Source organism: Notechis scutatus, chromosome 1, assembly GCF_049901735.1.
Source record: "Notechis scutatus isolate UNSWTSFEM ecotype Mainland chromosome 1, rNotScu1.2, whole genome shotgun sequence".
In the NCBI taxonomy this organism is placed as follows: domain Eukaryota; kingdom Metazoa; phylum Chordata; class Lepidosauria; order Squamata; family Elapidae; genus Notechis; species Notechis scutatus.
The window spans coordinates 45,179,021-45,202,615 of NC_142009.1; the positions used below are offsets into that span (position 1 = coordinate 45,179,021).

The 23,595-nt window shown below is 40.2% G+C and overlaps 1 protein-coding gene across 5 annotated transcripts in view; it reads right to left on the reverse strand.

Annotated features, from left to right (window-relative positions):
• PPM1B (protein phosphatase, Mg2+/Mn2+ dependent 1B) overlaps positions 1-23,595 on the reverse strand; it is an 89,041-nt gene that overhangs the window by 35,580 nt on the left and 29,866 nt on the right. For all 5 annotated transcript variants that reach the window (XM_087962890.1, XM_087962885.1, XM_026683483.2 and 2 more), the window contains exons 2-3: positions 17,836-17,977; positions 14,234-15,101 (exon numbers count right to left, since the gene is read on the reverse strand). In XM_087962890.1, coding sequence (XP_087819016.1) covers positions 14,234-15,079 — 846 coding nt within the window. In that variant the 5' untranslated portion in view covers positions 15,080-15,101; positions 17,836-17,977. The remainder of the gene's footprint in view (positions 1-14,233; positions 15,102-17,835; positions 17,978-23,595) is intronic.

Sequence of the window (23,595 nt, forward strand, 5' to 3'; positions counted from 1 at the left end):
CATATGAGCTAGATCAGGGGTCACTAAATATTCAGACCTCAGGGACCACTAAATTCTTAATTTTAAATCTCGCGGACCACTAATATGATCTGTCTAATGCCCAACTGGATGACCGTGACTAGGTGGTCATGTGACTGGGTGGGTGTGGCCAACTCGATGTCACTCAAGTCGAGGAGCGCCTTGCCAGCCTCTATTCGCTCCTCCCCTCCCAGCCACTCCTCAACAGGTCACCCGGGCTCCTTAGGACCTCAACAGGAAGCAGTTGTTGGAACTAAGCAGCCACCACAAGAAAGAGTTGGCAAAGCAGTTGGCTCAGTTCAAATTGGATCTGACCGAGAAGGAGGCTCAGCAGAAGCATCTCACTGAGGACTACAAGCATAGGCTTTCAAAGCAGAGGGAAGACCTGCGGGAGTGCAAGGCCAGATATCGGCACCTGGAGGCTCAGTGGGCTGAGATGTTCAGCCAGTTCCAGGCCATGATGCAATCCCACTGAAACAAGGCCCTCTGGCTCTTCACCACCAGGGGCACTTCCCTCCAGTCTTTGGCCAAAGTCCTGCACCAGGAGGCTGAAGCAGACCCCAAGTCGAAATTTCTTCCCCCCCTCCGACCCGCACAAAATGACCCTCAATGGGGAGACTCTCGGCAGCAACACAAACATTCATTGCACGTATCTGGCCCAGGGGGCATAATTTGAGGACCCCTGATTTAGTGTAATATAAAAAAATGCAAATAATTTTTCTGTGGACCAACAAAATTTTCTCATGGCCCACCAATTGGTGACCGCTGAGCTAGAGGATACTGTAGTCTTATGGATTTACCACTGATTGTATCATATCCAAATAATGCTTGTAAATAGTTGAGCCTTAAGAAAAGTTCAAGTAGGGGTTGCACAGAGTACCATTCTCAGTCCACTGTTACTCTTTATAAATGATTTAGAGGAGGTAAATGATAGGAATGGATAACAAATTTGCAGTAAGGGGACTAGCTAATACTTCAGAAAATAAAACCATAATTTTATACTTAGTAAGACTGAACTCTTGCCAAACTCCAGAATGAGATACAGTAGTGAGGACCAGGTAGAAGTTGCAAATACAGGACTGCAGGGATCCAACTTGGCAGCAGTCTTATGGAAAGGAACTTGGACAATTATCCAACCACCACCTGAATATCAGCACGCAATAAGATGCAACAGGTAAAAGGCTGGTATAATCTGGGACTATATTCACAAAAGTACTGTGGGTAGCTGTCAGGTGCTAAAAGTTTCCATCTCCTCTGCCCTGGACTGATTACACTTGGTACTGTGCCCAGTTTGTTCATTTATATTTCTTTATAATTTCAATATTTAAGGCCACATTCTTATCAGTAATTCTGGACAGCATATAGTAGTTTAAGAACAGTTAATTTTTTTTAAAAACAACAACAACACTGGGATGGCAAACACATTCTCAATTACTAAATTACATAATAAATAGCAGATGCAGACATTATCCTAGCTCAGTGTCTGTGGAAAGAACACGAAAAGGGCCATGTGGAATTCAGAGAGGAATGTTGTTCCAAAGAATAGGTGCAGTAAAAGAGAAAAAATAAACACACTTTAAAAGAAACATGGAGAAGTTGGAATGGATCACAAGATATTTGTTAGAAGGGACATTGTTCTTACCTGATACGTTCCTTCTCAGTGTGCTGAGAGAGAATCCAAGGAATGGGTTAATTCTGCTCTTCTGCTTGGAGACTGAATCAATCAATCTTTTGTTCACGCTCCTTTGCCTGCGCATGCTCAATTTTGATGAAGGCATAGTGATTGACTTGACATATTTCCAGTGCTGATTTTGACCCCTCCTGGACTTTAGACCAGACAGTCACAGGGTGGGGTTGGATTCTCTTTCAGCACACCAAGGAGATATCAGGTAAGACCAACGCCCCTTCTCCAGTGTGCTGAGTAGAGAATCCAAGGAGTGAGACATACCAAAGCTGGTTGTCCTAAGGGTGGGTAGCAGTCTGGTCCCGAGTCCCCAAATCTATATGCACCTTCTGAAGCACCCGTCTGCAGAAGGCCACTTCAGCTGAAGTGAAGGCGTCCAATTTATAGTGTTTTATGAATGGGGATGGAGAAGACCATGTTGCTGCCCTACATATATCCTCAATAGAGGCCTGTGTCGCCCACACAGCTGGGCTTCTGGTGAAATGGGCTGTCACTCACCTGGGCAATGGAAGAGCTTGAAGCTTGTAAGCTTTAATGATGCATGCCCACATCTACCGGCCTATGGTTGAAGGTGTAAAGGGCTGGAAAGATACAAACAGGGATTCTGTCTTTCTAAGAGAGGCTGTCTTCTTGATGTAGGAGTGGAGAGCCCTCCTAATCTCCAAAAAATGTGCCATTTTTCTCCAAAGCGTGGGTTGGTTCAGGCAGAAGTCTGGAAAATTATTTCCTGTGCCCTGTGGAACGAGTAGTTCACCTTGAGGAGGAAGGAGGGGCCCAACCACAGAACCACCTTGTTTGGATGGAATATGCAAAGGTCCTTTCTATTGGAGATGGCCACCAGTTCAGATATTTTTCTGGCCGAAGTGATGGCCATGAGGAAGGCCACTTTGACAGTGAAGAAGTACTGGCTGATCGTAACTGGTCGAACGACGTTGAGATGAGAGCTTGTAGTACTTTAGGCAGATTCCAAGTGGGGTACCTGTGTACCTCAGGAGGCTTTAGGTTAGTTGCGCCTCTGATGAAACTGCACATAATCTGCTGTAGAGCGAGGGACTCCAGATGCCTGCAGGACAATACTGAGGCCAGAGCTGCGGGAGACCCTACACCATTTCAGACAAATGGCAGTCCAATCTCTTCTTGAAAGTCTCAAGTGATGGCGCTCCCACAACTTCCGAAGGCAAGCTGTTCCATGGGTTGATTGTTCTGTCAGAAAGTTTCTCATTTCGAGGTTGAATCTCTCCTTGGTCAGTTTCCATCCATTATTCCTTGTCTGGCCTTCAGGCGCTTTAGAAAATAGCTTGACCCCTTCTTCCCTGTGGCAGCCCCTCAAATATTGGAAGACCACTATCACGTCTCCCCTGATCCTTCTCTTTACTAGACTAGCCAAGTCCAGTTTCTGCAACCGTTCGTTGTATGATTTAGCCTCCAGTCCCCTAATCATCCTGGTTGCTCTTCTCTGTACTTTTTCTAGAGTCTCAACATCTTTTTTATAATGTGGTGACCAAAACTGGATGCAGTACTCTAGGTGTGGTCTTACTAAGGCTTTATAGAGTGGTATTAGTACTTCCCTTGATCTTGATTGTATCCCTCTGTTAATACAACTTAGGATTGCATTAGCTTTTTTGGCTGCTGCTGCACACTGCTGGCTCATATTTAGCTGGTTGTCCACTAAGACTCCAAAATCCCTCTCACAGTTACTGCTATTGAGCCTGGTTTCACCCAGTCTATATGTGTACTTTTGGTTTTTCTTGCCTAAGTGTAGGACTTTACTTTTCTCTACATTGAATTTCATTTTGTTAGATACGGCCCAGTGTTCTAGTCTGTCAAGATCCATCTGGATCTTGAGCCTATCTTCTTGGGTGTTAGCTATTCCTGCCAGCTTAGTAACATCTGCAAATTTGGTAAGTTCCCCTTCTATTCCCTCATCTAAGTCGTTAATGAAGATATTGAAGAGTACTGGGCCTAAGACAGAACCTTGTGGCACCCCCACTGCTTACTTCCCTCCATGTAGACTTAGACCCATTAAGGACTACTCATTGAGTATGGTTTGCCAGCCAGTTGCGAGTCCATCTAGTGGTGGTGCTATCTATTCCACTTTTTTCTAGCTTACTAAGAAGTAGGTTGTGGTCTACTTTGTCGAATGCCTTGCTGAAATCTAAATATATTATGTCCACAGTATTTTGCTGGTCTACTAATTTAGTCAATGTGTTGAAGAATGAAATAAGATTGGTTTGGCATGATCTGTTCTTAACAAACCCGTGCTGACTGCTAGTTATTACTTTATTTGTTTCTAGATGTTGGCAGATGTTTTTTAATTATCTTTTCCAGTATCTTCCCGGGTATTGATGTTAGGCTGATTGGTGTATAGTTTCCTGGTCTGTTTTTTTTTTTTTTTTTTTCCTTTTTTGAAGATGGGAATCACATCAGCTCTTTTCCAGTCCTCTGGTAGTTCCCCGGTGCTCCAGGATTTTTGAAAGATATGGTGCAGTGGTTCTGAGATGACCTCTGCCATCTCCTTTAAAACTCTGGGATGTAATCCATCAGGCCCCAGTTATTTGTTTTCATCAAGATCAGACAGGTTTTCTCTTAATATTTTTTAAACTTATTTTAACTTTTATTTCTGGTCTGTCTTTTACAGTTATGTTTTTGGTGGGTTGAGCTATAGTTTCTTTTTGCATTAAGACGGATGCAAAAAATGAGTTAAGCAGTTCTGCTTTCTCTCTGTTGCCTGTTACTTCCTTGCCATCTTCTCTCTTTAGTGGACCAACTGTTTCCTTGTTTTTTTTCTTGTTATTTACATGTTGGAAGAAACTTTTTTTTTATTAACTGACTTTTGTTGCAAGTCTTTGTTCGTTCTGAGCTTTTGCTATCCTGACTTCGTCTTTGCAGATTCTGGCTATCTGCTGATATTCTGCCTTAGTTGTATGTCCTTCTTTCCATTTTTTGTACTTGTCCTTTTTTTTCTTTCAATTTGCCAGAGAGATTTTTTTGCAGCCATGCTGGTTTCTTCTTGGATTTCTTGTTTTCTTTCTCAGTATTGTGCTGGTCTGGGCTTCTATGATAGTACTTTTTAGAGTTTCCCAAGATTCTTGAGTTGTTTTCCCCTTTAGGATTTTCATCCATGGAATCTTTCCCAAGTTCTCTCTGAGTTTATTGAAATCAGCTTTTAAAATCCAAGACTCTGTTGTCATTATATTCTGTTGCTTGTGTTTGTGTTATGTTGAATTCTGGTATGACATGGTCACTCTCACCCAAGGTTCCTGCAGTTTCAACTCCTTTTATCACTTCTTCTGTGTTTGTAAGAATTAAGTCCAGTATGGCAGTCCCTCTAGTTTCACCCTCTACCTTTGGACAAAGAAATTGTCAGCTAGATTGGTTAGGGACTTATTTGATTTCTCACTTGGTTTTCCAATTGATATTAGGATAATTGAAGTCTCCCATTACTATTGTTGTGTGTTTCCTGCATATGTTTGTTAGTTGGCTGGCAAAAAGGACATCTATTTTTTCTGCTTGATTTTTTCTTTTATATTGACCCATATGCATTCTAGGTGGTTTTCATCTTTGGTTTCATGCATTTCTTAGTGGTCCTTTACATACAGTGCAAATCCACCTCCTCTTTTATGGGGTCTGTTTTTTTTTAAATAGTTTGTATCCTTCTACCAGTATGTTCCAGTCATGGGTTTCATCCCACCAAGTTTCTGTTATTCCAACTATATCATATTTACCTTCATGTATTCGTAGTTCGAATTCACCCTGTTTGTTCCCCAGACTTTGTGCATTTGTATATAGGCACTTGAGATCTTTATGTCTGACACTGAATTTACTGTCTACATCACCTGTGTTGTGCATGCCTGTCCCTACTTTCTTGCCACCTGTTTGATTAGTGCACATGGTATGGCACTCACTATTAAATGCTTGGTTTTGGTTGGCATCAAGGTTGATAATCTTACCTGCACAAACATCTATTTTGCATGCAGTGGTATCCTTATTAGTTTTAGGTTGCTGGGGACAGAGATGTTCTGAATCCATTAATTCTCTGTCTCTGCTGTTCAGTTTAAATGTTTATCCAGGAAATCTGTGAATTTAATGCCAAGTAACTCAGTCCCTTTCTTTGATGGATGCAAATCATCTCTTTTGTACAGTTTTTCATTGGACCAGCTGCAGACATCATGACTAATAAAACCAAAGCCTTCCCTTTTACACCACTCCTTTAGCCACACATTAAACTCTGCTACATGCTGCCCTTTCCCTTTTTGTTCCTTGTATACTGGTAGAACCTCTGAAAAGATAAGCCTACAGCCCATATTACTAAGTTCATACCCCAAGCTCTGGAAGTCTTTCTGAACAAAAAGTACATCCTTCTGGGACAGATCATTTGTACCAAGATGTATAATAGCATCAACATCAAATTCCTTGCTGGCATTCTTGACTATCTTAAGAATACGCTTCTTGTCTCTGCTGGCAGTAGCACCTGGAAGACACCTGACCTCTTTCAAAACCTCAGTATCCTTTCCTACATTTACAACCCTTACAATTGAGTCCCCAACCAGAAGGTGGCTTCTCTTTTTGGATGCCTTGCTCTTCTTGTGTGACTGGTGCATAATACCTGATTCACACTTTCTCCTTGCCAAAATAAGTTCTTCTTCTAGGACCATGATCCCCGGCTTACTTGAGTTATCATTATCACAACTACCTTGACCTGTCACTTTAGTGTCCCTATTAAGGTCAACAAGGGCACTGTATCTGTTATGCTGGGACACAGCAAAAGCTTTGTGTTTATGGTCCACAGCTCTCACCCTGCCAGATCCCACGGTTGTCCATACTGCCCTTTTCCTGTAGGATCTTTGTGGTAGTGGGAGCTGGTAGCACGGCAGCTCAATAGATGGCTGGATTGGGCACCTAATTTCTGCTTGGATAGCGCAGATTAGAGATTCTAAATAGGTAATCTGTCCATGTAGACTGGTAATTTTTTTATGAAGAGGACAGTATCCAAGTTTGAAAAGAGTACTGCAAAAGTATTACACTGAACTAAGCCAGTCAATTTGAAATAAAATAAAATCACAATCTCAAGTGCACTTACCCTAAATGTATTGTTGGTATTTTGGTTTATAGTTATATGATTCGCGCGCCATTAGGTGCACGGGCCGCTATCTTTCTCCTTTCTACTCACCCTCTGCTTCCTTCACAAGCAGCCAGCAGCTCCTTCCACAACCTCTGGGAATTTGAAATGCAATGGAAGCAATTCAAACTGCCTCTCTCCTTTCTACTCACCCTCTGTTTCCTTCACAAGCAGCCAGCAGCTCTTCCCACAACCTCTGGAAATTTGAAGTGCAATGGAAGCAATTCAAACTGCCCCTCTCCTTTTTACTCACCCTCTGCTTCCTTCACAAGCAGCCAGCAGCTCCTTCCACAACCTCTGGGAATTTGAAGTGCCAGATGGTCAATTGGAGCTATTGTGGTTCTGGATGAACTACGACCACCTGACTGAGGGAGATTCTGTCCAGAGGAATCCTCCAAGGTCTGGATACCGACAGGATGATCAAATCTGCGTACCACGGACATCTGGCCAGTGGGAAGCTAGAAGCACGTTCTCTGCCTTCTCTGTCAGCACCTTCTTGATTACCCATAGGATGAGGGGGAGATGAGAAAAGGCATATAGTAGTCCTCGGGGCCACGGACTGCAGAGTGGCCCCTTCCACCCCTGGTGTTGTAAACCTGGGTAGAAGGGTGTTTGATGGAAAGGCGAACAGATCCAGTATCCAGAAGCTGAACCTTTCTGACAGTTCCCGAAATAGGTCTGGGTGCAGGCGCCACTCTGAGTGGTCGACTGTGGTTCTGCTGAGCCAGTCCTCCTGTACATTTGCTGTCCCTGAGATGTGCTCCAGAGAGAAGATGTCTCTCTGCCCAGAGGCACAGTTATTCAGCCTCTCGCATGAGGGATCTGGAGTGGGTGCCTCCTTGGTGGTTAAAGTGGGTCTTGGTGGAGAATAAAATAGAATAGAATAAAATAGAATAGAATAGAATAATAGAATAGAATAGAATAGAATAGAATAGAATAGAATAGAATAGAATAGAATAGAATAGAATAGAATAGAATAGAACAGAACAGAACAGAATAGAATAGAATAGAATACTTTATTGGCCAAGTGTGATTGGACATACAAAGAATTTGTCTTGGTGTAAATACTCTCAGTATATATAAAGAAAAGGTACATTCGTTAAAAATCAAGAATCATAACGTACAACACTTAATGATAGTCATAGAGTACAATCAACAATCAAATCATATTAGGAAACAGTCAAGTGGGAGGAGATGGGTGATATGGAGTGGTGAGAAGATTAACAGTAATAGTAGTGTACACTTTGTAAATAGTTGAACAGTGTTAAGGCAATTATTTGTTTAGCAGAGTGATGGCTTTCGGGGAAAAACTGTTCTTGTGCAGTGCTCTATAGCGTCGTTTTGAGCGAAGGAGTTGAAACAGTTTATGTCCGAGATGTGAGGGGTCTGTAAATATTTTCACAGCCCTCTTTTTGACTTGTGCAGTATACAGGTCCTCAATTGAAGGCAGGTGTGTAGTAATTGTTTTTTCTGCAGTCCTAATTATCCTCTGAAGTCTGTGTCTGTCCTGTTGGGTTGCAGAACCAAACCAGACAGTTATAGAGGTTCAGATGATAGACTCAATAATTCCTCTGTAGAACTGTATCAGCAGCTCCTTGGGTAGTTTGAGCTTTCTGAGTTGGTGTAGAAAGAACATTCTTTGTTGTGCTTTTTTGATGATGTTTTTGATGTTAGGTTCCATTTTAGGTCATGTGATATAGTAGAACCTAGAAATTTTAAGGTCTCTACTTTTGATACTGTGTTGTCTAGTATTGTTAAGAGGCGGTAGTATAGGAGGGTTTCTTCTAAAGTCTACCACCATTTCTACGGTTTTGAGTGTGTTCAGTTCCAGATTGTTCTGGTTACACCATGAGGCAAGTTGTATAACCTCCTGTCTGTATGCAGATTCATCGTTGTCACGAATGAGACCAATCACTGTTGTGTCATCAGCAAACTTCAGTATTTTAACAGATGGATCATTTTAGATGCAGTCATTGGTATATAGGGAGAAGAGGAGATAGCACACAGCCTTGGGGGGACCCTGTGCTGATTGTACAGGTATCAGATGTGATTCTGCCTAGCTTCACCTGCTGCTTCTTGTCTGTTAGGAAGCTTATGATCCACTTACAAGTGTGTTCAGGTACCGCTAGTTAGTTTAATTTACTTAGAAGAGTGTCTGGAATGATGGTATTGAATGCTGAACTGAAGTCTACAAAGAGGACCCTTGCGTAGGTATTTGGAGATTCAAGGTGTTGTAGGATGTAATGCAGAGCCATATTAACAGCATCATCTGTCGATCTATTTGCTCGGTATGCAAACTGCATGGGATCTAACAGCGGATCTGTGATGGTTTTCAGGTGGGACAGCATAAGCCTTTCAAAGATTTTCATAACTACAGATGTTAGAGCAACTGGTCTGTAGTCATTCAGTTCCTTGATGGAGGGCTTCTTTGGCACTGAGATGATGGTAGAACGTTTGAAGCAGGAAGGAACATAGTACATCTCTAGTGATCTATTGAAGATTCGGGCCAATTGGTCGGCACAGATGTTTAAGCAAGGAGTTATCTTGTCTGGCCCTGGTCCTTTTCCTGGCTTCTGTTTGTGTAATAGATCTTGCATTTCTTTTTCTGTGATCACCAGAGGTTGTGAGCCCAATGGATTGGGGCCAGTTGTAGGAGGCTTGGCTGTTGTTGGTGTGTTTGAGATGTGGGTTGTAGAGATAGGTGGCTGTAGTTTCTTTCCAAAACTGCAGTAAAACACATTCAGGTCATCTGCCAGTTGTTGATTTCCTTCTGCCTTTGAAGGTGGTTTGCTGAAGCCAGTGATGTTTTTAAGAATTTTCCACATGTTTGCTGGTTCATTTGTTGAGAATTGATTCTTTAACTTTTCAGAGTAGCTTCTTTTTGCTGCTCTGATCTCTCTTGTTAATATGTTTCTGGCCTGGTTGTATAGCATTCTGTCACCTTTTCTGCAGGCTTCCTCTTTGGAACGACATAGCTGCTTAAGTTTAGCTGTGAATCAAGGTTTATTGTTACTATATATTTGCAGGTTCCTTGTTGGCACACATAAGTCTTCACAGAAGCTAATATATGATGTTACAGTATCTGTGAGCTCATCTAGATCTGCAGAGGCATCTTCAAAAACATTCCAATCAGTGCAATCAAGGCAGGCCTGGAGTTTCAGCTTTGCCTCATCCGACCAAGTCTTCATTGATTTAATTGTTGGTTTAATGGTTTTAAGTCTTTTGTCTGTAGGCAGGTACAAGGTGAATCATGCAATGGTCAGAGTGTCCCACAGCTGCTTGTGGTAAAGACCTATAAGCATCTTTTACTGTTGTGTAGCAGTGGTCTAAAGTATTTTTGCCACTGGTGGGACAATTTACATGCGGGGAATACTTTGGGAGCTCTTTTCTTAAATTTGTTTGATTGAAATCTCCTAAAATGATGGGAAGGGATCCTGGGGGTTTGGCTTCAGCCTCCATAATTTGATCAGCAAGAGTTCGTAATGCCTTGTTTACACAGGCTTGTGGAGGAACATACACAGCTATTAGGAGAAATGAGGAGAACTCACGTGGAGAGTAAAATGGCTTGCAGTTGAGTTTTCATCACAAAACTTATATATTATAGTTATATCCTGAGACCAGCTGTTGTTGATATATAAACATAATCCTCCACCCTTTGTTTTACCTGATGTCTCTTCAATTCTGTCTGATCTAAATGTCTGAAATCCTGGGATGTATATGGTGTTGTCCCCATGAATTTGTGGATTAAGCCAGGTTTCAGTAAAACAAAGAACAGCTGAATTATGAAAATCAGAATTCCATCTATTTAAGAGATGAATTTCATCCATCTTGTTAGCCAGTGAGCTTAAATTAGTCAGAAACATTGAAGGGAGAGGAGTTTTTTCCCCCTATTCCTTAGTCTGTTTAAAATTACCACTCGTTTACCTCGTCTCCTCTTCCGGCGTGGTCGCTTCTTTGCTTTCTTTGTTGTAATCCATAGCACCGGCGAATTGGTTAGAATCTCCTACACGTTTGCAAAGACAGGTAGGGGTGAGGAATCAGAAAGCTGCTCCTTAAGGAAACATTGCCTAATTCTTAGCAGATGGTCTCATGAGTATGAAATCCATAGTGAATTGCAAATAATAAGGAATAAAGAAACCATTAGAGAGCATTCACCGAGGCAGCCGTCGTTGGTGCCATCTTGGTCACATTGTCCGTCAGAATGAATACATGGTGTCCAGATATCGCGTCCTGGAACCATTTGAGTGCCAAGTGCAATGCCTTGAGCTCCAGTCAGTTGATATTGTTCCTCAGGTCTGCCTGAGACCACTGCCCTTGTACCATCTGGGACTGGAAGTGGCACCCCAGCCAAAGAGGCTGGAGTCTGCGGTGATGGTCAGGCAGCTGGGCTCCTTGAAAACACATCCTTTGGTTATGGCTTGCGACATCCACCACTGGAAGGAATGAAGTACCCTTGGTTGAACCTGAACCCTGGTATTCGAGTTGCTCCTGCTGGACCATTGGTAGGGCAGGAGGAACCACTGTTAAGGCTCTGGCGTGCAGGTGTGCCCAAGGTACAATATGCAGGACACCAATTTGCCCAGGAGTTGGGAGAGGAGGGCCAGGGACACTGTCCGGTCTGCTCGGATCCACCTTGCTAAGGTCCTGACCTGATGCTCCTGGGATAGGGAGATAGGGCAATGTATGAAGAAACTCAGAGGTGTGGAGAGGAATTCAAGGGTGAGATCTAATCTCTCCATATTCAAGACCCAGGGATCCGTCGTGGTTGCTTCCCACTGATTGGTGAATAGACTTAAGTACCCGCCAATGGGAGGGTTGGACCTTTCGTCACTTTGAGCGGCAAAAGGGGCAACTGCCTGTGCCACAAAATGGTTGCCTGCCTTGGAAGTGTTATCTATTTCTGTCTCTGAACACGGATCTGTCTGGTCAGACTTGTCTGTGGGCATACATCTCTGGGGTTGAGAGGTGTCAAACCCTGGGTCTTTGCGCCGAAAGGCTTATGGAAACAAAGTGAGGGACAGCAGTCAGCTCATCTGTATAGTGAAGATAAGACCTTTCTCCTGTCTTTAGTCTCCACCAGAATGGGCTCTAGAGCCTCTCCAAACAGCTTACTCCCCTTGAAGGGAGCAGAGGCCAGTTTTCACTTATACTTCATGTCCACCTGCCAATGGTGAAGCCAAAGTAGCCAACAGGCTGCCATCGAAGAGGCAATGGCCCTGGGAGCAAATTTGGTGGCCTTCAAGGTAGCATCCACTGAAAATTCTGTAGCCACTACCAGTTTGTCAAAGTCCTGGTGTAAGCAGAGGTCACCAGGAGGAACCCTCGCTTGCATCTGGTGGAGCCAGAGCAATGAGGCCCAGTTGAAGAATGAGGCGGCTGTGGCTGCTTTGACCATCCAAGTAGCTGCCTGATGCACCTTCCTATCCTGTCTTCAGAGCATCCTCCACGTTGTTAGAGATTAGAGCCAGGGACCTTACTGTAATTTTCCAGAATCCAAGGAATAACTCTGTCCTTCTGTTCTAAGAGCACTCTTCTATACGTCTCTTCTGAACAAAGACCGAGTCAAAACTGGGCATGCACAAGCAAAGGAGGTGTGACCAAAATATTGATTGACTCAGTTTCCGAGTAGAAGAGTTAACCCATTCCTTGGATTCTCTACTCAGCACACTGGAGAATAAGGGATCTAGAAACCTAGCCCTATGAAAAATTATTAAGAAAGCAGTCAGGTTTAACTTGCAAAGAGAAGAAAATATGGAAGGGATTTACAAAATGTATGTCACATACAAAAGGAAAGAAACTTACTAATACCTTGAGACCAGGGCAAGGACTAGGGATATGCAAAATTCACTGAATTAGGAACAGAATATTCACCCCTAGAATAGCATCATCTGAGAGGAAGTTTCACACATTCTGATAGGGGATTGGAATGTATTTATTATTTATAAAATGTACTGGCTGCCCGTCTTATCACAGGGTAACTCTGGGCAACTTACAATCATAAAAAAAATCTATTTGGTTGTATCAGACCCCTCCAATATCAGTGAGATTTGCACATCCTTAACAAGAATCAACAAGCTGAAATTAAAAGAAAAGGGTTCTAGCTGAATATAACACTTTCCCAGTGATAAATGTTAAGCAAAAAAAACAGTGTGACTACAATGCAGGTAATCTTTGACTTTCAACTTGTGTAATAATAATTCAAAGTTGCGATAGCTCTGGAAAAAGTGGCTCCTGACCCATCTTGAAAGTTATGACATCCCACTAACCATGAGGTTGTGTGATCATAAATCAGGTGCTTGTTAATGGACTCACATTTACAACAGTTGCAGTGACTTATGGTCACGTGATAGCAGTTTGTGGCCCTCCCAGCTGGTTTCCAATAAGCAAAATTCATTGAGTAAGCTGGATTTGCTTAACGACCACAATGACTATAAAATCAAGTTTGGCCATGTGATTACTTTAATGACTGCACTGGCTAGCAATAGAAATTCCCAATTGTGGTCATAGGTTGAGGATTACCTGTAGTGACAAACTCTCTGTCAGTTGAAATTTTCAATTGGAAGCTAAATAGCCAATTATTGGGATGATTTAGCAGGGATGGATTAGACTAATTTATAGGAGCCCTTATACATTTTATGATTCTTCAAGTCTTAATTTTGTAATATATGAAAGACTGAAATTCATTTAGATACCTGAAATATTTTAGTTATTAACAATTTTAGATACTTGAAATATTTGAGTTATTAACACTTTGAAAATCAGATTCTGCTTTAAAAAACATCAAATATAAAACAACTGCACTACATTCTACTTAAGTTAACAGTTTTAGAAAACTGAAAATTGGATATTATTTGTTTACAAATAATGAGCAATTTGAATATATATAAAAATCTGTATCATCAATTCTGAAAATTTTAAAGCTTTACCCTAAAGACTATACACACACTTTAAATAGTAATGTGAATTTCATTATTATCAAATGAAAATCCTGGAAAAATCAATGGCAACAACACTGGTTTGAGTTGGGAGGGGAAGCGCTTAAACACTGAGAAGCAAAGCACTAACAATTTCCAAGCTTTTTTTTTTTGAAGAAGAAACAATATTACCTTTGCTCCATGAAAAGAAACTAACTTTCGAGTCTTTTAAATATTGTCCGTTGAGGGTAAACATAAACATTAACTTTTAAGAATAAATATAAACTAGGTTGTGAAAAATTTAAAAGTGCTATTTGGGTTGTATAAAGTACATTGCCAAGCCCAAACAAGTAGCAGGTGAATGCTTAGTAAGACTGCCATCACATGAAGGTGGACTCATCAATCTCAATTTTATGCTATTTTTAGAATTAATTTTTGTTCAGTTTTAACAGTAAAAGGAACATCCAAAATAATCTTTAATCTGAAAAGTTTACATACCTTGTGTAAACAAGTATCCACTACCCAATTGCACACTTTTTCCAGATCATCCGATACTTCAAGCCTAGATTTAACAAATTCACAGAGTTCCTCATTGCTCATTACATCCCAGATTCCATCACAAGCCAAGACAATAAATTCATCCTCTTCAGCTCTTACAATTTCATAAACTTCTGGTTCTGGAGAAACGAGTTGTTCTGTAGGACCTTTGCCATCAACACATTTGTAGTCATAGTCCCCTAGAGCACGAGACACTGCTAATGAGCCGTTAACACGCTGAATCATGACACTCCCTCCTGCATTCTGAATTCTCTCCTTCTCCCTTGGATTGCAAGGCTTGTGATCTTGTGTTGAAAAGCAGACCTGTCCATTCCTATATAGAACAGCACGTGAGTCTCCACAGTTGATAAAATAAATGTGCTCAGGTGAAATCATAACTCCCACTGCTGTTGAGCCACTCCTGTCCATGCCATTTCTGAGGTCTGAAAAATTGCGCATATATTCATCGATTTTCAAAAAGCCAGTTCTGATTCCGCTCTTAACATTTTCTACTGAAGGTTCAAGAGCACAGCCAGGCTGTTCTGTTCCCCTGAAGTCTTCATTGTTAGTGATATGTTCTAATAAGTGGTTTGAGCAATAATTTGCCACGCGCGATCCTGCGTGACCATCATAAACAGCAAAGAAAGACCAGTCCTCCAAACCGTGAGGAATTCCTACAACAGCTGTGTGAGCATCTTCCATTTCAACTCTCCAGCCTTGCATACTGCTGAGGCCATAACGCAGGCCATTTCCTGCCCCGTGAGCATTATGTTTCTCAGTTTTTGGTTTATCCAAAAATGCGCCCATGTTTCCTAATTTACAAAGGTATCTGCAAAAGAAAATGTGATCCTGAGTAGAGTATCATAATACAACACAAAACAAGGAAAAGCAAAATCCAGCTATCCAAAGTCTGTCTTCAAAACAGCCAAATAATGATAATTATTTCAGACTACTTTGGAAATATAACCTTCTTATAGAACGCACTCTATCAAGACTTGTATTCTCCACTTTAAAGAAACAAATGCCTTTCAACCAGGCTTTCTTAGTAAGCATTAGTTTTAGCTTTTCAAAATGAATGAATTTATTTTAACTGATTAGTGTCCTACAGACAAAATAAACCTTGAACTCAAACCTTGAAATATGTAGTAATTATTCCTTTGTTATTAAATAATAAAGAATGTACAAATCACAAATCCCATTTTACATTTGCATGTCATATCTGTAAATTAGCCATAGTAGTTTTAATATGCATAGTTCTTTTACTTATTCTATTTTAATATGAAGTAGCAGATACATATTTCCCAGCTATAATCAGTAATAGTTGAACAGAACACAAGCATGTGAACCCATATATAATAATAAAGATTAAAACAGTACTCATGGTAATTAATCTAAAATAATGTTTAGTAGCCCAACATCTAGATATAAAGTTCAAACAATTTCCCATGTATAGCACAGCTTTTTTTAAAAGGGGGGGGTGAGGCAGCCGTATCTTGCAACAACTTAACTATACGGCTCTTCAAAGCATTGGAAATAGGTGCTTTGTCATGTTAGCATCACAAAGCTATATTCAAAAAATAAAAACAATTGCAGCTTTTACAAGGACTACGCTGCTGCTTCAAAGCTGTCCCCAATTGCCTCTGGAAATATGTGTATGCTTTTGGTTGCTTTAATGCTCTGAAGAGAATTGCTTCTCTCACATCAATACATTTTGCAAAATACAGTACTTCTTTCAAATGTTTTCTACAATTCCTGAAAAAAGTATCTATTTTCCCCCAAAGCCAACATATTTAAAAAGAATCTATAGATCAGAGAACTCCAAAAGATAAATCTTTTTAAATCTATAGTATAAATTAGATGGCATCTACAATATTCTATGACTCAATGGTGTTCAGAAATCATAGATCAATCCCAAATAACTCTCCTCACAACATCAGCTTACTTACATACACTGAGCTACATAATAGATAGCATTGTTCCTGACTGACAAAAAAGCATCTAAAACTTGGTTAATGTATATGGTGCACAAGAGAATATCGTTTAACTATCAGAGATTACAAACTGCTATTATCCAGGTAGCCATTCATCTGGTGACCAAAGTTACAACAGCAATGACAACAGTGACTTGTGATCAGTCCTCACACATAAAACCATCGCATCCCCATGCTCAAAATTTGGGCAATTGGCAAACCGCATGTATTTACAAGAGTTGCAGTGATCCAAGGTTAGGGGATTGCTTTTTTTTTTTTTTTTTTTGGTCCAGAGACTTATATTACAGAATAGGCGTACAATGCAACAGGACTGTGTAAACCAAAACACAATTAAAAATACATAGTTAATTTAACCATTTGAAAATCCAAGTGTAGGAGAAGCGTACAGAAAATCCTCCCAAGCAAGCCCCGTTGGCAGATGCTGGTGGGATCATTTTTTGTAGGAAACCTGGCTACACAGTGGCTGCTGACAGTGCTTGATAAGACAAGCTGGAATAAGTAGGGACTGCCATTCTACATCAGAACCATTTAAATAAAAACGACTTGTAGCTGATGCCTGAAAAAGTATACCACAGTGGAATGACAGTTTCTGGAGTCTACAGCAAAGATGGTGGTTTACCTAGATCGCTGCTTGGCTTTGCAGGTAGCAGAGGCATTAAACTGACGGATAAAAGTGAAAGACACCTGGAAGCCATCAGAAGTTAGAAAACATGTACAGCTATCAATGGAGTGATATGGGTGCGATAACTCCTGAAAACTCAAGTCAGGAGGATTTGCCATCCATTATGTAATAGTGATACATCAAACCCAGAACCAAGGATCCCAGGATGGGGTCACCTGGACCATCCAGATGTTTGACTCATGGAATGGGCTTGGAACCTTGGAGGTATCAGGTTTATGACCATCCGGATGGATCTCTCCTATGAGATACTGCTTGAGCATTTCTTTAGCATCCATGGAGTGGCCAACAACTTCAAAGCTCTCTGTGGCATCTCTACCAGCTTGTTCAAGCAGAACCTTGGATGCTCATCGAGGAAGTGGGTGATGACATAGATGCGGTCGTGGATGACCAGCCAGGCCTCTTGGTCGCTGTTGCACTTTACCACTTTGGCCAAGGTGAAGGACAGACTGGCCTCCGGCCTTGCACCACTGTGCTCTCCAGTCTCCCAGGGACTGCTATTTGTGACCTTCTCAGCCAGCTTCAGACAGGCAAAGTCAATGAGAGAAGCTGGATTCACTTAACAACCTGTTATTCATTTAACTGCACCGATCTGATTAACAATCATGGGGGAAAAGGACATAAAATCGGGCATGATTCACTTAACTGCCTTGCTTACCAACAGATTCCAATTGTAGTTGGGGATTATTTGTATTTTTGTAAATATGAAGCTAATGGGCTTCAATTAAGAATGATGCTGAAACTGAAAACTCACAAATACAGCAAAGAGTAAGAAAACAGAACATCTTTGGCACATACGTGTTCCAAACATATTAATACATTAATTAATACATTAAGTTCGAACAGCTAGAGATCAGTTATGTACTCCATTCTAATTATCAAGAAATATTTACCTGTTAACTGTACTTCTGCCAATTTTTGTTCAGTTCTAAAAACTTATGGTTTACATTCCTTCAGCCAACAGACATAGAACAGATCAAACTTGAAAGCCTTCAAATCATGCAGAATGCAATACTTCCCGTAACTTGGAATTTCCTAGAAAAAATAATATTGATTAGAACATCATATCACAGAATGAATTTGCAGTTTAGGCATGCATTAAATATTTCATTCTGCTATCTTATTATAGCTTCAGACACATACACCGTTAAGATTTCTTTATAAGTCTTTATTAACATTACACCAAAACTTCCAAATAAATTTGAACAGATATCCTGCTACAGACTATTCATGATACAGCTCTCTTCTATGGTAGACTAAAATACCCTTAAATCAATTCAATGAACTAAAGGACCAATATAAGTTAAAATATACTGTTAGCTTTAAAATATTTAGGACAGTAGTTTTAGAAGATTTGCAAATAATAAATAACCCACATGTATGCTCCATTGTGGCAACATTACTGAATTCAAGGGGAAAAATTAGATATTGTATTAATCAGAATAAATATATCTGAAAAAAAGACCCTCTTATTTTTCTCCAACCATTTCAAAGCAGATGTAGGAAGGCCTGGAAGATATTGGAATTACTTCTCCTTTCCAATGAGAATCAGCAACACAGATTGTCCCTCCCTTTTTTGTTTACTGACACTGCTATCCATTGCAGCTGCTTTTTACCCTAGCCTAATGCTAATTTGTCAGTTAATCTGTGTAAGAGCATGACTAAGACTTCATACACAAACCTCAACAATTTGCTATTAAGAAAAAACAGATTTCCTCTTTCCTTTAATTTCTTTTTGCACATAAATATTCCCTTCCCACTTATTCCAATCTTCTGGTCTCTGAATGGTAACAGAGGATTTGTCAGCACACTTAAAAAACTTGGCATGGCAGAAATTAATTGCATATGATGCTGAATAGAAGAAAGTAATAGATCTATGGATTTTACTGAGAATAGGATAGACATTTTAATATGCATGTGGTAAAATATATTCAACAAGACTATTATTTTATATCTATCTATCTATCTATCTATCTATCTATCTATCTATCTATCTATCTATCTATCTATCTATCTAAATTGTATTGTGTATATGTAATCAATCTAACTCAAATTTGATTTCATTTATTTACTTTTAAGGATTTAATTTAAATTCCTCTCAGTTTTTATGGGAGATCCAGGCTACTACATGAAGGCAAAGTACACTTCTTGACACTGAAAAATATAGTGCTTTCTAATGTAAAAAAATAGTTTCAGAATATTTTCTTAAACTGCATGACCTGCAAATATATATTCAATTCATGTAAAGTTCCTGTATTTTCTGTAAAATGCATAATATCAAACAATGCTTTGTTATAGAGCACAATGCATACATTTCTTTTTCCGTTTTCCCCAATTCTTTCTATAAAATTTAAAAGAAATTTAAAATTACAAAAATAGTAGACACATTTTCACCATAGTATGAAACCTGATTTTGATGCAATATAAAACAAAACAAATTCCAGTTTGTCTAAAAAAAAATGCTCAGAATCAGTCTGTTGGAACGGATCATTTTAGCTATTACATCTAACTCTCTACTGACTGCAGGAATCCAAATTAAAGCATCCATGATAAATGGCTGTCTAGCCTCACACAAATACATTCAGTGAACAGGGGTCCAACATCTCTCTAGGTAATTGTATCTATCCATTGTCAAACTCTTTTCACAGTTAGGAAGTCTTTTTCACCCTAAGATTTAATCACAATCTGCCTTTCTGTAACTTAAATCTACTCTATGTCCTGCAATCTGGAACAGCAGAAAATAGATCGATACTTTTCACTGCAACAGCCTTTCAGCTATTTGAAGTTTGCTAGCATATCTTCCATCATCTTCTCAAGTCCAAACTTTTCCAAGTTCTTCAAATCTCAGATCACATGACTTTTTCAACGATGCCAAGCTGTGCTATTATCTGTCCTTTGCATTTATGAAATTTCATTGTTATTTCCAAACTATTCCTTCAATCTCTCAAAATCATTTTAAAATTTGTCTTTATAAAAGTATTACATTAGAAGCATTTGTCACTCAAATGAGTGCACCTTTAAATAATTCCATTTTATTATACTCTACCCAATAACTGATTAAATTAAAATTTAATTTAATTAAAAATTAAATGTAAAAAGTAGTGAGCTAGTAATATATCCACTAAATACTCTTGCTATCCAATCTATTTAATTAGAGTACAGAATGTCATAGATACTTGTCAAAATGCTTTAAAGCTACTTGGACAGCATTTCCCTAATCTACAGGTTAGTCCTGAACATATGGATTGGTCAATTAACAACTTAATTGAACTTACAATGTTGTAAAACATCACACTATACCCTTTTTTTGTTCTCTTTAGGGAAAAGTTTTGAGATGATTGCACTGCAAAATTTTAGGGTGGAAACATAGTATAGATTCTATGGAGATTTTCAGTCATCAAGGTCATGGTTGTCCCAAAGGTGCTTTTCAAAAAGCAACTGGACTTTGTTTTTTCCTTGAAGATATTTCACTTCTCATCCAAGAAATTTCTTCAGTTCAGTACAAAGAAAATCCAGCTGCCTTTTCAAAGCACCTTTTGGGACAGTCATAGTATAGCTTTCATTTGTTATTGAGCTCAGACAGAGCAGAGATAAATAGTTGAGAGAGACAGATCACAAGAGGCCATAATGCTCAATATCTCTTGCTCTCCCTGTTTAATATCTATGAGACTACTGAGTAAGATCTTTATAAAGTATGTAACAATATGTGGACAGAATGTATTTCATTCTAAATTAAAAAAATTAAAGATCAGAGATTTCATCAATACAATTACTACCTAGTGCTATAGAATCTCAATTATAGTGCTGCACAAGTACAGTTATGTAGTAATGACAAGATGGACTCAGCCATTCTAATATTTACATCTGGCTCATTACAATTTGAGCAACAAATCAAATAATGCACAATTATAATTTATGCTAATGTGCAGAGTCACACAATGATCTAAACAGAAAAGTGTATCATTCTCTATTCCATTATTCAACTCTGAAAGCTAAGGGTGATCATCTTTCTACCTTATCATATCAACGTTCTAATTCATTCACTGTTTAAAATGCTTGAATGAAGAGAGATCTCAATCCATTCTCCTCTTTAAGAAGGGAAGGGCAAACTAAGGATTGATATTCCGGTCTGCAATTAAGTCACCAGAAAAGCTTAAGTTTTTCCGAAGCTCTCTGCTTAGTGATGCCTCCAGATTAAACTCTCTTTTTATCCTTTCTAAGAGCTATTAGAATCCACATCCTAGGTAACCTTGGTAACAGAAGCTAGCCAGCATAATGCTTTATGGCACTGGCCAACTTAAATGTGCAGTAAAATACATGGTAGCTCCTTGTCCCTCAGGCTTCTATTCTGGACTTTGAGTTGCAAAAGGGGTTGGGAATAAAAGAACAGAAGACAGCTTTTCTGGCAAACTATTTCTTTCTAATTCTACTTCAGTGTGCTTTTGTTAATTGTTGCAGTTGCCTATCAGTACAAATAAGTAATTGAGACAAATACTGTGTACTGCTGTTCATATTAAGTATTGAAAATCTCATGATGAGGTACCTTCATTTCTGACTTTGATAATACAATACAGACACACACACAAAATTATATTTCTCTCCAAAATACAACACAAAATTGATGCAAAACTATTCAAAGGTCATTTAGGTAGCTTTGCGGTTGTTACATTTCCCAAAAAGTTCAGCATAGTTCCTACTTTAAAGGTTTTTCCAGGTGTTTTCTACATCCCCATGAATACACAGACAACCTTTCTTGGTTTTTTGAGAGGGGAAGATAGATTTATTTACTTTCCTAATTTCATACATGATGCCTGAAATATATGCTAATTCACAGATTTGTTTTCCATGAATGCTTATAGTGAACACAGAATCATAGAGCTGAAAGGCACCTTGGAGATCTTCTAGCCCAATGCCCTGCCCAAGGCAGGAGTCCTTGCATCATGGTAGACAAATGGTTGTCCACTCTTTTCTTGAAAAGTTCCAACAATGGAACCAGTGGTGGTATTCGACTGATTCTGCCCGGTTCTGGAGAGCCGGTAGCGGCGATGAGCAGTCAAGACCGAACCGGTTCTCTGCGCTGCTCTGTGTTCAGCCCACCCTCCCGCCCGGTCTCCCATACTCACTTTTATCAGCAGAATTCAAAGCGCAGCTGCTTTGCACGGCGTATAATAGTGCCGCACAGCAGCCGCTGCAGCGACCACCATCGTGCAGACTTGCAGGAGGCAAGTTAGAACGCCTCTGCGCCTGCGCAAAGTGCGTGTTGGCACGTGCACGCAAAGCGCACCCACCAAGCCACGCTCACCGAACTGGTAGCAACTTTATTTGAATACCACCACTGAATGGAACACCTACAACTCTGGGAGACAAACTGTTTTATTGAGTACAGATAGACCTTGAATCACGACCCCAAGTGAGCCCAAATTTCTGGTGCTAAGAAAGTTGTTAAATGAGATTTGCCACATTTTAAATCTTCCTTCCCATATTTATTAAGTGAATCACTGCAGTTGTAATTTTGGTCATGACCATGGGGATGTTACAAGGATATTAAGTGTAAAAAAATGGTCACAAGTCACTTTTTTCAGTGCCATTGTAACTTTGAACAAATGGTTGTAAGTTGAGGACTACCTGTAATAGTTCTCACAATCAGGAAATTTCTTCTGATTTCCAGGTTTGAATACTGTATATGCAATATACATATTCCAGAAAGGCAGATAATCCATTGCTTTTATTCCCTTCCACTTTGGAAGCCTGCTGATCAGAGAACATGATATATTCCAGCAAATGTTTCATGGATCAGATAGAGGCTTAATAATTCCCTATTTCATGTTTAAAAGAAGCATTGGTCTTACCTGATATGCCCTTTCACAGTGGGTGGCGACAGAATCCAGGCATGGGGATGATTCCTGTCACGCTGCTCTCAGACTGAGGTCAAAAACTGAGGACACGCCCCTTGCCAAGGTTCCCCAGTTTCGACAATGCCGTAGCATCTGGCAGCCTGAATTGTTTGTACCCATCAGAATTCTCCTCTCAAGTGCCAGTCATCAATGGGAGCCATTGTGGCTCCAGATGGCTTATGGGACCCTGGCAGAGGGAGATCCTGTTGGGAGGAATCCTCCAGAGTCTGGAGATTGACAGGCTGACCAGATCTGCGAACCATGGTCTGGGCCAGTGAAGATCTCTGCCCTCTCCCTCAGGATCTTCCTGATCACCCCTGGAATCAGAGGAAGAGGTAGAAACGGGTAGAGGAGTCTTTGAGGCCATGACAATGAGGTGCATTGATCCCTTCCACCCCCAGTGCTGGAAACCTCAAGAAAAATCTGGGCAGTTGGCTGTTTGAAGGAGACGCAAATAGGTACAAAACCAAATGGCTGAACTGATCCGACAACTCCTTGAATAGATCTGGGTGCAGTCGCCAGTCTGAATGGTTGACAGCGGCCCTGCTCAGTCAGTTGGCCCATACATTAGTCAACTCTGAAATGTGCTCCGCCTTGATGAAGGTTCTTCTCCACCCAGCGATACAGATATTCTGTCTCCTTCATGAGAGACCTGGAGTGTGTGCCCTTCCTGCCGATTTATGTGAGCTTTGATGGCCACATTGTCCATCAGGAGGAGGATGTGCTATCCCAAGATTGTGTCCCTGAACTCCCTGAGGG